General features: G+C 40.4%; 1 protein-coding gene across 3 annotated transcripts in view; it reads right to left on the minus strand.

The window, feature by feature from the left end:
* Window positions 1-14,024, minus strand: part of LOC127622886 (spectrin beta chain, non-erythrocytic 4-like) — a 119,587-nt gene that overhangs the window by 82,841 nt on the left and 22,722 nt on the right. For all 3 annotated transcript variants that reach the window (XM_052097019.1, XM_052097018.1, XM_052097017.1), the window contains exons 4-8: window positions 6,041-6,132; window positions 4,729-4,809; window positions 4,476-4,591; window positions 2,645-2,757; window positions 2,125-2,312 (exon numbers count right to left, since the gene is read on the minus strand). In XM_052097019.1, coding sequence (XP_051952979.1) covers window positions 2,125-2,312; window positions 2,645-2,757; window positions 4,476-4,591; window positions 4,729-4,809; window positions 6,041-6,132 — 590 coding nt within the window. The remainder of the gene's footprint in view (window positions 1-2,124; window positions 2,313-2,644; window positions 2,758-4,475; window positions 4,592-4,728; window positions 4,810-6,040; window positions 6,133-14,024) is intronic.

The following is a 14,024-nucleotide window of genomic DNA, read 5'->3' on the forward strand; positions in this document are numbered from 1 at the left end:
AAAATATCTGTATTTATCTTAAAAATCCCATTAAAACAGCCCAACAACACATACACTTACTTTTTTCAGACCCAACCACATAACAAACTGTATGTGAGTAGGTCAGTAGTTGTTGCAGTGGAAGTAACAGTTGTCTCATGTCAAAGTTTCAGCACATTCCTTGATTATTTGATGAACAAAATGGTATTAACAAGTTTTGATGCCAAATGGACTAAAGTAATTAACAGGTCACTCAGATCTTTACAAATAGCAAGACATACAAGGTAAAAGAGTCCAATAGACATCGGCACATCAGGCTGAAAGAGGTTCCAATTCAATGTGAAAAGTTCTGTTCTGCTTCTGTCACTGTAGGAGCACAAAAACACCGTAAAATCTTTGAGTAAAGGCCAATGGGACTTGGCGAATGGAATTTGCATGCCACTCCCCCAGACATACAGGTATAAAAGGAGAAGGAATGCCCACTCTCATTCAGATTTGTTGTGTACCAGCGAGCTGAATGCTACTGCTGTTCCATTCACCTCTGAAAGAAGCGTATGCTGTTGGATATACGGCGCATTCCAGTGGCTTTCTTTACTAAAAGAGTATATATTTTTTTAAAGAGTATATTTTCCTCTATTAGAGCAACACACTGACTTGAACGTAATTTTAAAGATGCATTTTTTTAAAGATGCCTTTCCGCCTTTGTGTGATTCCTGGATGTGGTCGTTATCTCTTTGCCACGGGCGCTGCCTCACGTGTCTGACCACGATCACACTGAGACAGCGTTCGTGGATGGTTCGTGTTTTCATTACGAGGACATGACCATAGAAACGTTATGATCGAGGCTTTCCTTCTTCCTTCTTCCGAGGGACTTCAGCACCCCCACGCTGTGCCTTCTACCCTACAAGGCTGGCCCGGCTGGTGCTGGAGGCGATTTGGGGAGTTCAATGGTCTCAGTCTCAGTCAGGGTAAATCCCCGCGGACCTCCCGTTCCCCTGCACGCTCATTTGCCATTGATCCCTGGATGGGATGCGGAAGACTTAAGGGGTCTACCGCCCGCAATGGTAAGCACGATCACTCGGGCCAGGTCTCCTTCTATAATGCAGCTATATTCCCTGAAGTGCTGTGTATTCGCTAAGTGGTGTTCTTCCTGTAGCGAAGATCCCCAGAGATGCGCAGTCAGGTCAGTGCTTCCTTCCTGCAGGAGTAGCTGGAGGGGCGGCTGTCCCCCTCCACCTTGAAGGTGTACATAAATGTACGCAGTTGAATGTAAGTCCCTTGGTAAGCACAACCTGATCATCAGGTTCCTGAGAGGCACCAGAAGGCTGAACCCTCCTAAGCCATGCCTCTTTCCCTAATGGGACCTCCCTGTGGTCCTGCTGGGCCTTCGGAGTGCCCCGTTCGAGCCCCTAGAGTCAGTTGAGTTAAAGGCCATCTCATTAAAGACCACCCTCCTGACTGCGCTCACTTCCAACAAGAGGGACGGGGACCTGAAAATGTTCTCTGTCAGAGAAACATGCCTGGATTTCGATCCGGAAGACTCTTATGTGATCCCGACAGGGCTATGTGCCCAAGGTTCCCACGAGTTACGTTGCTTCCCCCCCAGGGAGGTGGGGAACTACATGACATCTTTTTGGGCTTAGGGAAGTTACATGCAGTCTGATGCACCTGCTATTACGCATATAGTAGCTTGCTTGCACCTGCATCGGCAGTTTACGTAACACTGTTCAGCTCTTGTGCCGTTTTCTATAGGGACCCCTAGTGTCACTACATTGACACAACGTTGAGTGAGTGACAGAAGGGGACGTCCCAGTTACTGTCGTAGCCTCCGTTCACTGATGGAGGGAACGAGACTTTGTGTCCCTCTTGCCACAATGCTGTACTAGCCGCTGAAATGGACGGGACCTTGTCTCGGCTCCTCAGCACAAAACCTGAATGAGAGCGGGCATTTTTTCTCCTTTTATTCCTGTATGTCCAGGGGAGTGGCATTCAAATTCCATTCGCCAATTCCATTGGCCTTTTCTCAAAGATTTGAAGGTGTTTTGGGGCTCCCTAGAGCGACCCCTAGTGTCACTGCATTGACACAACTTCTCGTTCCCTGGAGGTTACGACAGTAACTGAGACGTTTCATTTATTCTCTCTTACTTGATGGGCTTCTCGATGGTGCAGTAGGTGGTAAATGCTTGAAGTTGTTGCTGAACGCCAGATAGCGATTTAGCAAACTTCTGGTTACTAATGATGCTTATGGTTCTCTCAATCCACTCCAACAGGTCAGATGCTAAAGCCTCATAACGCCGAATTATTTTGTCAGCTTCAATAGCATTGTCCAGCACCTAGAGAGAAGGGCAGAGATGAAAAGTTTACATACCAAAGCCATGCTTGACTTTGACCAGAATATGATGACTATGACTAAAAACAGTGCATTAATAACTATTAGTGTTTAACTGGTATACATTTTCCAATAGCCCAGCTGGCCAAGGTAACATCAGTGGAAAAGGAAAGTTGTTTCAGAGTTGTTTGCAAGTTTTTACATTTATATACAAAGATAACAAGGACAAAATTTTTAGTTAGAATAATATGAGCTTATGAATCATAAGACCAGGAGCACACAGAAAATAAACACATTTTGATTTCAGGTTGGTCTGCAAAAAAACAAAACTCTCACCTTGCCAATCCTCTTCCCTTCTACAATAAGTGCCTTCATTTTTGAGAAGTAATGGTAGTAGGACACTACATATGTGATGATGGACTTCTCATCCGGATTTTCTGTGTTCACATCTGTGTTGGGACAAAATGGTTATTTTTTTCAAGTCATCACACCACATAAAATTATTAGCTATCATTGTATATTGTTACAGTTTTTTGTTTTCATAGTTCCAGTCTTTGGCTAAATATGTCCTTTAAATATTTTTCTTCATTGTGTCAGTTTTACTCAGACTACAATGGCATAACATTTTTGTCAACTAAAATTACATGATGCTTATGTGCAAAATGAAAAAAATCATGTCAAATTGTAAAAGATTCAACTTTAATCAAATAAACGAAAACAATTTTAAACATGTATTAAACATCTAAAAGATACAACAAAATACAATTGTCCATGTTTTAGCCAGTTAAGGATATTGCATTGTGTTTTGTGGGTTTTTACGGAAACAGCATATTCACAACACAAGTTACGCATTCTGACTAGCATGTAACAGTTCAAGTTCACCTGCTCAATTGCTTCATTGTCTGTGCAGATGTAAGTTGCAATATTACATATATGTTGTGGATATAGTGATTAATCTCATGTATAAAAAGAATGAGTTTGAGTTAACCTGTTTGTACAGCAATTAATGTTGCCATTGTTCATTTCAAGTGGGGAAATAACCTATACTGGATTATTGTGTTAGATTAACAAATTCTTTCTAAATGTTTCTTCTTCTAAAAAAAATTGTTTTTCCATCTGTTTTGCACAGTTAATATCTTGCAATATAATTTTTTCTTGCTCGTTAAGCACCTTTTTATCTTGTCATCACATATAATTAAAACAACCTTTTCGTTATTAATTTCATTAACAAAATTAACACTGTTGGATATTTAGATATCAAGAAATATCATGCAGTACGGTGGCCCTTGGATGCACAACCCAACAAAATTAGCAAAGCAAATAAAAGCTGAAAACAAAATTAAATGAAGCCACAATACAACAAAATTATCCGAAAATTAAATATCGTGTTTTGGCTTATTTACATTTTGCTGTGGCTTTTCGTCTGTATTGTGGCTTAATTACATTGTTTGTAGCTTAATTTTGTTGTGTTGTGGTGTAATTTGTTGTAAGTGATTAATGGAAAGGAGGTGTGAATATAAATATATTGACAATATAAATAATAGTTTTAATATGAAACTGAAACAAAAAGACAAACACATAAAGGTGTCGGACAGCTGTCCGTAAATCTCTCTCTCTCTGTCACACTGCAGCTTCCAGTCGGCCTTTATCCCTCTCTGAGGCCTGATTAGGGGCCGAGTGTGCAGAATCACAACCAGGCCCCATCCTCCGCCTTGCCACATTTCTGTTGTGCTGTGGCTTAATTTTGTTGCATTGTGGTGTTATTTGTGTTGTGACTTCATTTAGTTGTGTTGTGGTTTAATTTGGTCAAGTTGTGGCTTCATTTAGTTATGTTGTGGCTTAAATTTGTTGTGTTGTGGCTTAATTTTGTTGGGTTGTGGCTTAATTTTGTTGTGTTGTGGCTTAATTTTGTTGCGTTGTGGCTTAATTTTGTTGTGTTGGGGTTTCATTTAGTTGTGTTGTAGTTTCATTTTGTTGTGTTGTGGTTTAATGTTATTGTGATGTGACTTTTTGTTGTGTTGCGGTTAAATTCCATTACGCTGTTGTTCATTTCCATTGTATTTTGAGCTTTTCATATTTTGTTTTGCTGTGTGTACCCCTGGGCCACCGTAAAATATGAGCTTACCTTTAAGGTTCTCATTGCAATCAACTAAATTTTGTTTGTTACCTTCAGGATCTAGAAGTTTAGTGAGTCCAAGACACTGTTCAGCGATGTTGAAGGCTTGTTGGAGGTTGTGTGTTGCATTGGATCTGGTCAACTTGTGGAATTCAATTAAATCAGGCCTGTAAAACATGCAAAAGCTATCAGCTCAGAGAATAGTTATGTGAAATGGCAAGTAAGAAAGCAAACTGTATGGTGTATCAGGTGAGTGTGTGTTAACTTGTATAGCATGTCTTTGCGTGTGTGTCTGAGCTCTAACCTGTGCCGGTGAATGAGAGCATTGAAAGCCAGGCCATCCCTCCAGCAGGTGGTGAAGTTGTGAATGTTAACTTCAGGGTACCTGAGGCGAGGCACAGTGTAAAACAACCAAAGAATCACATAAAACGTCTCAAGCATAAAGAGAAGGAACATTTGTGGACATTTAGTGCATTTCCACACAAGAATATGGTGAGAAATATGTAAATATGCAACTCTTGTCCTTATGATTGCTGTGACTACTGACCATAACCGTAATTCGAACCACTAAAAACTAGAAGTGTTGTTGAATGTATGGGCTAACACATTGAGCTCCAGTTTCCGTGTGAAATATCCACTTAGGGGCACAAAAAGCAAGCTATACTTGTAGTTTTCAATGTTGTAATACAATCAACAGGAACGCATATTTTATTAACTCTATGTGGCAGGGCGGAGGGCGGGGCCGGGTCATGATCATACACACCCGGCCCCGTATTAGGCTAATCAAGCCTCCGAGGTATAAAGGTCGACTGCAGGGTGTCGTGCGGGAGAGAGAGATCGTTAGTGGACAAGTCCGTCATGTGTGTGTTTGTGTCTTGTTTTAAGTTGCTCATTAAAACCATCATTTAAGACCGTTTAAGGGTTTAAGACCGTCGACCGTGTTTCAGCGGCCGGTAGGCGACTCCTCCGCCCCTGGCAGCGGCCCTGACCGCTCCAGGCGGTCGGCTAGGAGCCCCTTCTCCCCTCGCGGTCGGCGGCCATCGTCCTCGTTCAGGCGGCTGGGCTCCTCGTCCCCTGGCAGATGGCCGCGGCTGCTCCATTGGGGTGGATGGTTGGCGAGAACTCTACTACGGCGTATCCCTCCTCCTTCCCGGGTTTCGGCACCAGTGTAAAGGGATCAATGGAAAGGAGGAGGCGAGAACCGGCTTGATAATATAATTGATGGTTTTAATGAGCAACTTAAAACAAGACACAAAAACACACATGACGGACATGTCCACTAACGATCTCTCTCTCCCGCACGACACCCTGCAGTCGACCTTTATACCTCAGAGGCTTGATTAGCCTAATACGGGACCGGGTGTGTATGATCACTCTACTGCCTAACCCAAACTGAACCTAAACCTAACTGACAGTGGAGTTTTACAGCGGAAATGCAACCTCCAAATCGTGGAATCCTCCTGGTGGCGAATGGACCTATGTAGCGTTAGATGGGGATGACGCTTGTCAGAAATTCAGCAGAATGGGGTCGATTTCAGCGTACATAATCATTCAGAAACAACTTGTCGATTTCTTGTGTGATCATGTTGGTTTGCATGGTGGTAATGGAGTCTTACCCTGCTGTTTTCATCTGACACCAAAGTAGTAGGGCATCTTTTGCCGAACGTGTTTCTCTGTTGTCCTCAGTCTCAATCTTAATCACCTGGATCTGTTAGGGGTGAGAAACAGAAATATATCTGTTACTACAAAAATGCTTCTAAGACTTTCTTTAAAGTTAATCTGCTCTTCTGCCATTGGTTGATACAACAAGTCCCACCCCAAATTCATGACATGATTCAAAACTCTTGATGGAGTGCAAATCAGAACTAAGGGATCTCAAGATGTGTTCTAAATATTAAACTATATTTAACTTTATACAGTGTCCTAAAAATGTTTATGACGCAACGCACCCGAGACGCTACACAAGCATGTCTGACACAGGTGTACATTGACGGGTCCTTAAACAAGCCCTCATAATAAATCTCAAACTGATTGACAAATTCACTTGTGTAATGGATTGCTGTGAACTGTTTGCCAATGATTGACTTATGATCAATAATATAGTAAACAATACATTGTATTTCTAAAGCCACTTTTTGTATTGTCTTATTAATGATTAACTCTTCTGCCACAAGAATGTAATGCATTTTAATTATCTGAATATTTTTATTATATATATATATATATATATATATATATATATATATATATATATATATTTAAAGATAACATGTATAATTATTTAATCATTATATATTGAATTATTGTTATATGAGGGGCTTTTTCAGCAAATATTTGTATATGTGATTAAATGCGATTAATTCCAATGAATTAATCAGGACACCATGTAACCAAGAAATTTAGCTTCTGAATTTGTGGTCCTTGGTCTGTAAACCTAACCCTAAGCTAGCCTTATTAATAAATGTGAAACATACAACTGAGTCTACGCTCTCTCTCTCTCTCTCTCTCTCTCTCACACACACACACACACACACATATCCTCAACAACTTTGTGTAAGCACATAGCGAAACTACAGTGTCTCCTGAGTGTCCCAAGATCATTCGTCATATTGAATTTCTCACATCATGCAATCAATAAATGATCAATATTTACTCTCTCAAAACACTAAGCATGAACATTCAAGGGTATTTTAATTCTGGGAAATTCTTATGAAAATAAAAATGGAAGGAAATGTAAACACAATCAAACAATCGGCCAGCAAAAGAAAGTAAATGTGAAAATATCACTTTATCAAACCATAAAGTGTAGGTTGTGAAGAATCTTTCAACATTTGCATGCTCATAACATTTCTGGTCCTCAGGCAGTTTTGTAACTCTAGTTTGCATTCAAAATAGACTGATAATCAGTTTAACTGATATTTTACAGATATTTACTTTTTTTTTTTACTAAGTTATTGACTTTTTACTACTTTTTTTTATTTTTTTTATCAGTTATCGATTCTAAAATATTAGGTTTAACAATATTATCTGGGTTTCCCAAAGCACTAAATAGGACATTAGTAGCATTGTTATCAAAATAGTTTAAAAAAGTAAATTAACAAGAGCTAGAGGTCGACCGATTAATCGTCTGGCCGATTAATCGGCCGATTTTTTTGCATTTTTTACATAATCGGCATCGGCCAATATCCACGCATATCAAGCCGATTATTAGGCAGGCGCATCTGTGGGCAGCCTAGTGTTGTTGTGGAACACGTGTTTGACGCACGCTGCCCCTAGAGTCATTTTCCAGCAGAGTGAGCAGACCTCATCCAGTGCCTAAGGAAGGAGCTATGTTCCTTGGAGAAAACAGTAAGGGTTAAATTTGTATAACTTCTTTAGATTTAATTAAAAACTTTTGATATGTTACTGCCAACTTCAAGAAAAAACGTGACAACACGGTAGTTGACATGACGTTCGGCTACTTTGGATATTGATAGCGTAGTTGAATTTGCATTATCACAGCAGAAGGGTTGCTATCATGTCACAATAAGTAAGCAAGAATTTTGCAATTACAGACAGTGAATCTGAGACTTTTATTTGTTCTGTTTGTGTGTCTTATATTTGAGAGGGTTGTTACTCAATGCAGATAAATAAGTAATAAAAAAAGATACCAACGCGCTATAGGCTATTGAAGGACTGGCTTTGGTAAGCTCGGACGTTATCGGTTCTGCTGTCGGTACTGGAGAAATTAAGAAAATACATTCTTTATTGCTATAAAGAGAAAGTTATTTTATCTCGCCAGCCATTTCTATGTATAATAATATGAAACCATTTGTCTGTGATGCAATTTAGCTATTCGCAGTCAGAGAGAGAGACAGAGAGAGATCTCTCGCTGATGCGGTGCCACAGCGAGCACAACACGAGCCCTGCATAATGAGTGATAGAACTAAACATTCAAACGTAGCCTGGTTTAGATCTGTGATATTAGTCTGATTTTATTTTAGATTTCGCCTTCCAAAGATTATAAAAAGAATATTTATACATAAGCCGCATTCTGTCTAGCACAACTTCCTTCCCTTCACAGCGGTGCACTGACATTTCTCCCTAAAACTCAAACTTAACGTCAGAATCAGCACGTTCGGTGATTGTTGTAAAATGGTACTGTTGCTAAATTGCGGGACGAGTTTAATAATAAAAAGAGCGCAAGAGAGACCGTTCCCAAGGCAGCGCACGCTGCAACGAGACAAGCAAAGTATAGGCTACTTTGAGTTTCATGTGCGCGTCTAAACGATCAACTATACACAAAAATATGTCAACTTAAACACAGTTTATGTCTTAAATGGACGTAGTTATGGAAATAGTTGGGGAGAAAATATGCTGCATCAGGAGCCTATTAGATCTGAACTCGGTCTTAAAGGGGAAGCTGTCTATTAAACATGTGAGGATTGAGCCATTACTGCGAATCAAACAACAAAAGGCAAAGAGAAAATCACTTACAGCTCTTGAATGAATAACTTCTGCATTAATGAGCCTTAATCTATCTATGATAAACTATGCAGTGTTATTTTACAATTAATTACTTTATTTGATTTCTTTTTAGACCACACCTGAACAGTAATGTTAGTATACCTTCCTGAAATTAAATCACTGTGCCTAATATAACGTTTATATTTGTGTAATATATATATATATATAAACAAAAAGAACCGTTAAGAATACCATTGAAGTACCGGATCGATAAGCAGTATCGGTAAGAGTAGTAATACCATTAAAACCTTAACGATACCCATCCCTAGTTATGCCTGTGCTTCTCTTGGATGCTCTGAATATTGGATTACGTGTCTGGATTGCCCCTTAATTAAAGCTGCATTTGGATCTCAACCTTCGTGTCTAGGAGCAGTTCGTAACACCTGCTTTGTTTATTTAATATATTTGTTATACATTATTTATACAATATGTTTTTACATTATACATTTTTAATTTAAGTCTACAAGTGCAGATTGGTCAAGTGTTCAATAAATGTATTTGTTGAGAAATGTTGTCTATCTTAAGTAATTATTTGTGTTACATTTTATCTTTCAAATAAAAGGTTCAAATAAGAGGTTAAAAACAAGCACATATCGGCCAAATAAATCGGCAGCATTAATCGGCCATCGGCCGACCCGGATTTCAAAAGATCGGCATCGGCCTGAAAAAAACAATATCGGTCGACCTCTAACAAGAGCTTTGAACCACTCTTAAGTCCATTAAGTGCAAATTAAACATATCTTTCTGGCATGTTTCACAGTTTATCAAAGACAAAGGGACATTTAATAAATTGTATTAATATATTTTGATCTTTGGAAAGCCATTGTAAACTATTTCAGAGGATAAAATTATCCATGGGGCAGCTGTGGCTCAGGTGGTAGAGTGTGTTGGCCACTAATCGCAGGGTTGGCGGTTCAATTCTTTTCCCACATGACTCCACATGCCGAAGTGTCCTTGGGCAAGACACTGAACCCCAAGTTGCTCCCAATGGAAGGCTAGCACCTTGCATGTGTCATTGGTGTGTGAGTGTGTGTGTGTGTGAATGAGTGAATGATTTCACAGTGTAAAGCGTTTTGAAAACAGCTAAGGTTAAATAAGCGCTATATATATATGCAGACCATTTACCATAAAATAAATATTGAAAAAATCTCTATGAAATCAATAGGCAGGCTCTGCAGTCTGAACATGCGACGTGATAGGTCTAAATTTACAAGACATGTAATACAGTATCACATTATATTAGCCTTCTTTGATAAGCATGATTGTAATGGCAATAGAAAGACGATATCTTCTTATTAAACAGATTATTTAAGAACACATATGTGAGTAATGTGACCGTGCAATTTAAAACTTAAAAAAAATATGCTTTAATAAATAAATAAAATATGGTTAAAAGAGGAGATTAGAGTGAGAGTGTGCAATGAGAGATTCCCTCTCTCTTTCTCTTTTCATTCTCCTCCTCTTCTTTCTTCCTCCAATTGCTGGTTCAAACTGGCTCACCTATAGTCTTTTTACAAGGCAGTAACAAACTGCATGATGCATAATGGCAGTAAGGCTACAAGTACACAGTACATTCAACTAACCAGATGATCTATTAATATTTAGACAGGTCTATGAGTAGTTCAACACTGATGACCGTCATTTTAATCCTGTTCTGTGTGCATTAGTTTCCATCCAAAGGAACAAAATTTTAGGCTATATGAGAGCCCCTTATGTTCACATTACATGCAATTATTGCATCACTTTCATTGATCTCTGCAGTATGACTGAGCATCAATACATCTGAAACTCTGTCTTACTAAAGCCATAATTATTTCTTTAAATAAATTCTGTAATACTGTAGTTAGGTAATACATTTCAGTTACAAACTACTTCCACGTTTGTCAGTATTTCCACCTTAATTTCATTTTGAGAAGACAAACACCTGAACATGTTTGCCAAAGTGATCAGCACCTTTGGACTGGACAGCTCCCATAACGAAGCTCTTAAGTTCTTTATAATAAGTGATCTACATGCTGGTATATCGTCGTAAAATAACGAGCAACGTTAGTTAAGATGATCGTTAAAGTTTAAGTTGCAATGCTATCAGGAGACCTAGCCAAAGTTTGAAATAGCCCAAAACAAAGATGAACAGTGGAAGACATTTGTGCAAAGACTTCCAAAAGACCTAAAATTTTAAGGTGCACCAATGAAAAGTGAAGAGGTTATTTATTTGTTGACTGTGTGCAATATTAGCATTATAATTGAATTTAAGTTGAATTATTTCTTTGTAGGATTATCCATGCACAATAATTGCAGCAATATGGTTTTAATCTAGAAAAACCCAAACTTTTAAATCCTAGAATTCCTCAACATCATAAATTAAAAGACCAGGCACCAACAATCTGAGTGAAGGCCTGCCTTTGGACAATAAAATTGTCAAAGACACTGAAATTATTCATTCACAGCAAAAAAGGGTCATTGGTCAGAGAGGCCACTCAGCATGAACTTCTGAACTTCCCCACCGAGCTAAACCAGGCTTTTCTTTGAAAGGTTTCCTTGCAAAGACCATCACATTTGCACGACTCTAAAACTAGAACATTTAATCTTAATCCAGGAGCATTTCACACAAAGTCACAGTACTTTAAGAAATTAACCTTCTAATATGTACAGAATGCATTTAAATCCACAATTTACACACACTTTTAGCCTTGCTAGGTAATTATGAAAATTGCTTTGAACTGTGGTAACTTTTATAACTGACAAATGAATGATTATAGCCTGATGTACCTTTTTAAATATGTGTAGTGATTTGTAATGACGAATCTGTGATTATACTCTTTAATCTTGTATGATTCATCTCATTCGACTAACGCTTAAGTTGATAATATACCCTGACAATCAGGTTTTTCATAATGTGTAATGTTTTATCCATGTTGTAAAACCAATTAATTAACCAGTTTGATTTGTAATCAGGGATTTCATGTTTTGTTACTTACATGTATAATATTCATGAAAGAATGTCATATTTAATGTGTAAATGCTTGCATATGTGGGGAGAGAAAGCTGATGACAACAAATGTCATGTCTCTTGTACCATTTTCAAGATATAAAAGTTAATGATTAAACATGCACTATTTCTGAGCAGGAGTTTTGTAAGAATCCAAAACAAAGGACCATAAAATCAACTGTTGAAAAAGGACAGCCCAGTTGACCATGTGACTCAGAAAAGCCACATCTGATTGGCGCAAGTCACCTTCTGGGGTGCGGCCAACTTCAGTTAAAATGTCTCCAAACAATTCTCTTCTCTCTTCACTCATGCTCCTCTCTCTTCCCTTATGCTCCTCTCTCTTCTCTGGCTTCTCTCTTCTGAACTCTTCTGCTGAAGCTTCACTTGCTTCTTCCAGATCCTCCATGCCATGTAGAGTCAAAGGAAAACTCGGGACACACAAATTCCAGAGGAAGCCTCTCACTCTGCTCTACAGTTCATACACCCAACGGGAGTCAGGAGTCCTCCTTGCAGAAGGCCTTACTTAATCCAGTCCAAAACATCGACGGAATGAACTTTCTTCAAATGCCAAAGAATGCAATGCAAGGAAACACAACAACACGCAAGTATATCTCCAGACCTTTGCTCAAAGTACTGGTGTATTAGTTGAAAACTTTGGGGAATCCAATTGCAAATCGATTTAGACTCAAAGAAGGATAAATGGTTCTTAAGGCATTGTCAACAAACTCCATGAAATTCATTTTCTCTGTATCTATCATTTATTTCACATTCTGTCACTCTTCATGTTTCATGTTGTATGTGTTAGATTCATTTTATGTTTAGAAAAGCAATAAAGTTTGTCTGTATTCTAAGTTCCCCTTCTGTCGCTCTCTCCACGTTGTGTCGGAGAAGCGACACTAGGGGTCTCTCTTGAGCGCCGATATTCACCTCTGATCTATTGAAAAGGGCCAATGGGAGTTGGCAGTCAGTATTTGCATACCCGCCCCGGACATACGGGTATTTAAGCGGGGCAAATCACGGAGTTCATTCAGAAAATTTCTTCGAGCCGATGGTCTGTCTGCAGTTGCTGCGAGTTTACACACCACTATAAAACGTTCCTGTTTCCTCTGACGATCTGCATGCTGTTGGATCTTGACGGCGCACAACAGCGGCTTTCTCCTTCACTTTGCACGGCGTGCATTGTTGCCCCTGTGCGCTTCGACAGCACAGACACACATACACACTGTGTATATTAAAAGAGTTATTTTCCTTAAAAGAGTAAATCGCTCGAAACCCCCCGCCCCCCCTGCACGCTTGCTTGCTCCCCTCACGAGCTCGGGATAAGCGCGGTCCGCCTAACGGCCGGCCGCCCGGTCCCTGGAGCTCCCGGACATTGGATGACGACATCACCGCTGCATCGGAGAGCGTCACAGCGGCATCGGATGCGGATAACTCGCCTGGGCCGCCACCTACAGGTCTGCTTGCCCAGTCTGAACCTGATGCACGGAGATCTGCTATGCTTCCCCTTGATGATTCACGGGCTGGTGCGCCGCCCAGAGCCGCACCCCCCCGTTCCTTCCTGGACGTGCACGACGAGCTGAGCGAGCCAAGCTTCCTCACTCCTCCGCTCTCACTACCCTCGGCGGTAGAACGGTCCCAGACCGCTCCCCCCCTACATGCCATGGCCCCTCCCTGCAAGTCCACCGGGCCAAGGCACTTCAAGATTTGCACTTGGGTAGTCCTGTTCTTGACGTGCTGCAGGAACTGCACTCGGACAGGCGATGTCCACCCTCGTGGTCCAGAAACAAAACAAATGGACTGGATCTGGTCGTAGTACAGGAGGTAGACAAAGCACGCTTTCTCAAAACTCTCCAGTCTCCCAGCTCCATTCGGCGACACCACCTGACGTCTCCACCCAGCAGTCCTCAGTGGTGAAGAAACAGACGGAGGCCAGGTCACACGTCCTGCCCGCCGCCAAACCTGCCGCCAGGGGCCATGCCCTGTCTGCTCGCCGAGGGCATCCTCCTGCGGTTTTCAAGGAAGAAAGGAAGTGGTGCTCCGCCTCCAGCGAGCGACAGCGGGCCTAGCCCTCAGCCCAGCGTTGAGCTCCCCGCAGAAAGGGGCGC

Source organism: Xyrauchen texanus, chromosome 29 (assembly GCF_025860055.1).
Source record: "Xyrauchen texanus isolate HMW12.3.18 chromosome 29, RBS_HiC_50CHRs, whole genome shotgun sequence".
NCBI lineage: Eukaryota > Metazoa > Chordata > Actinopteri > Cypriniformes > Catostomidae > Xyrauchen > Xyrauchen texanus.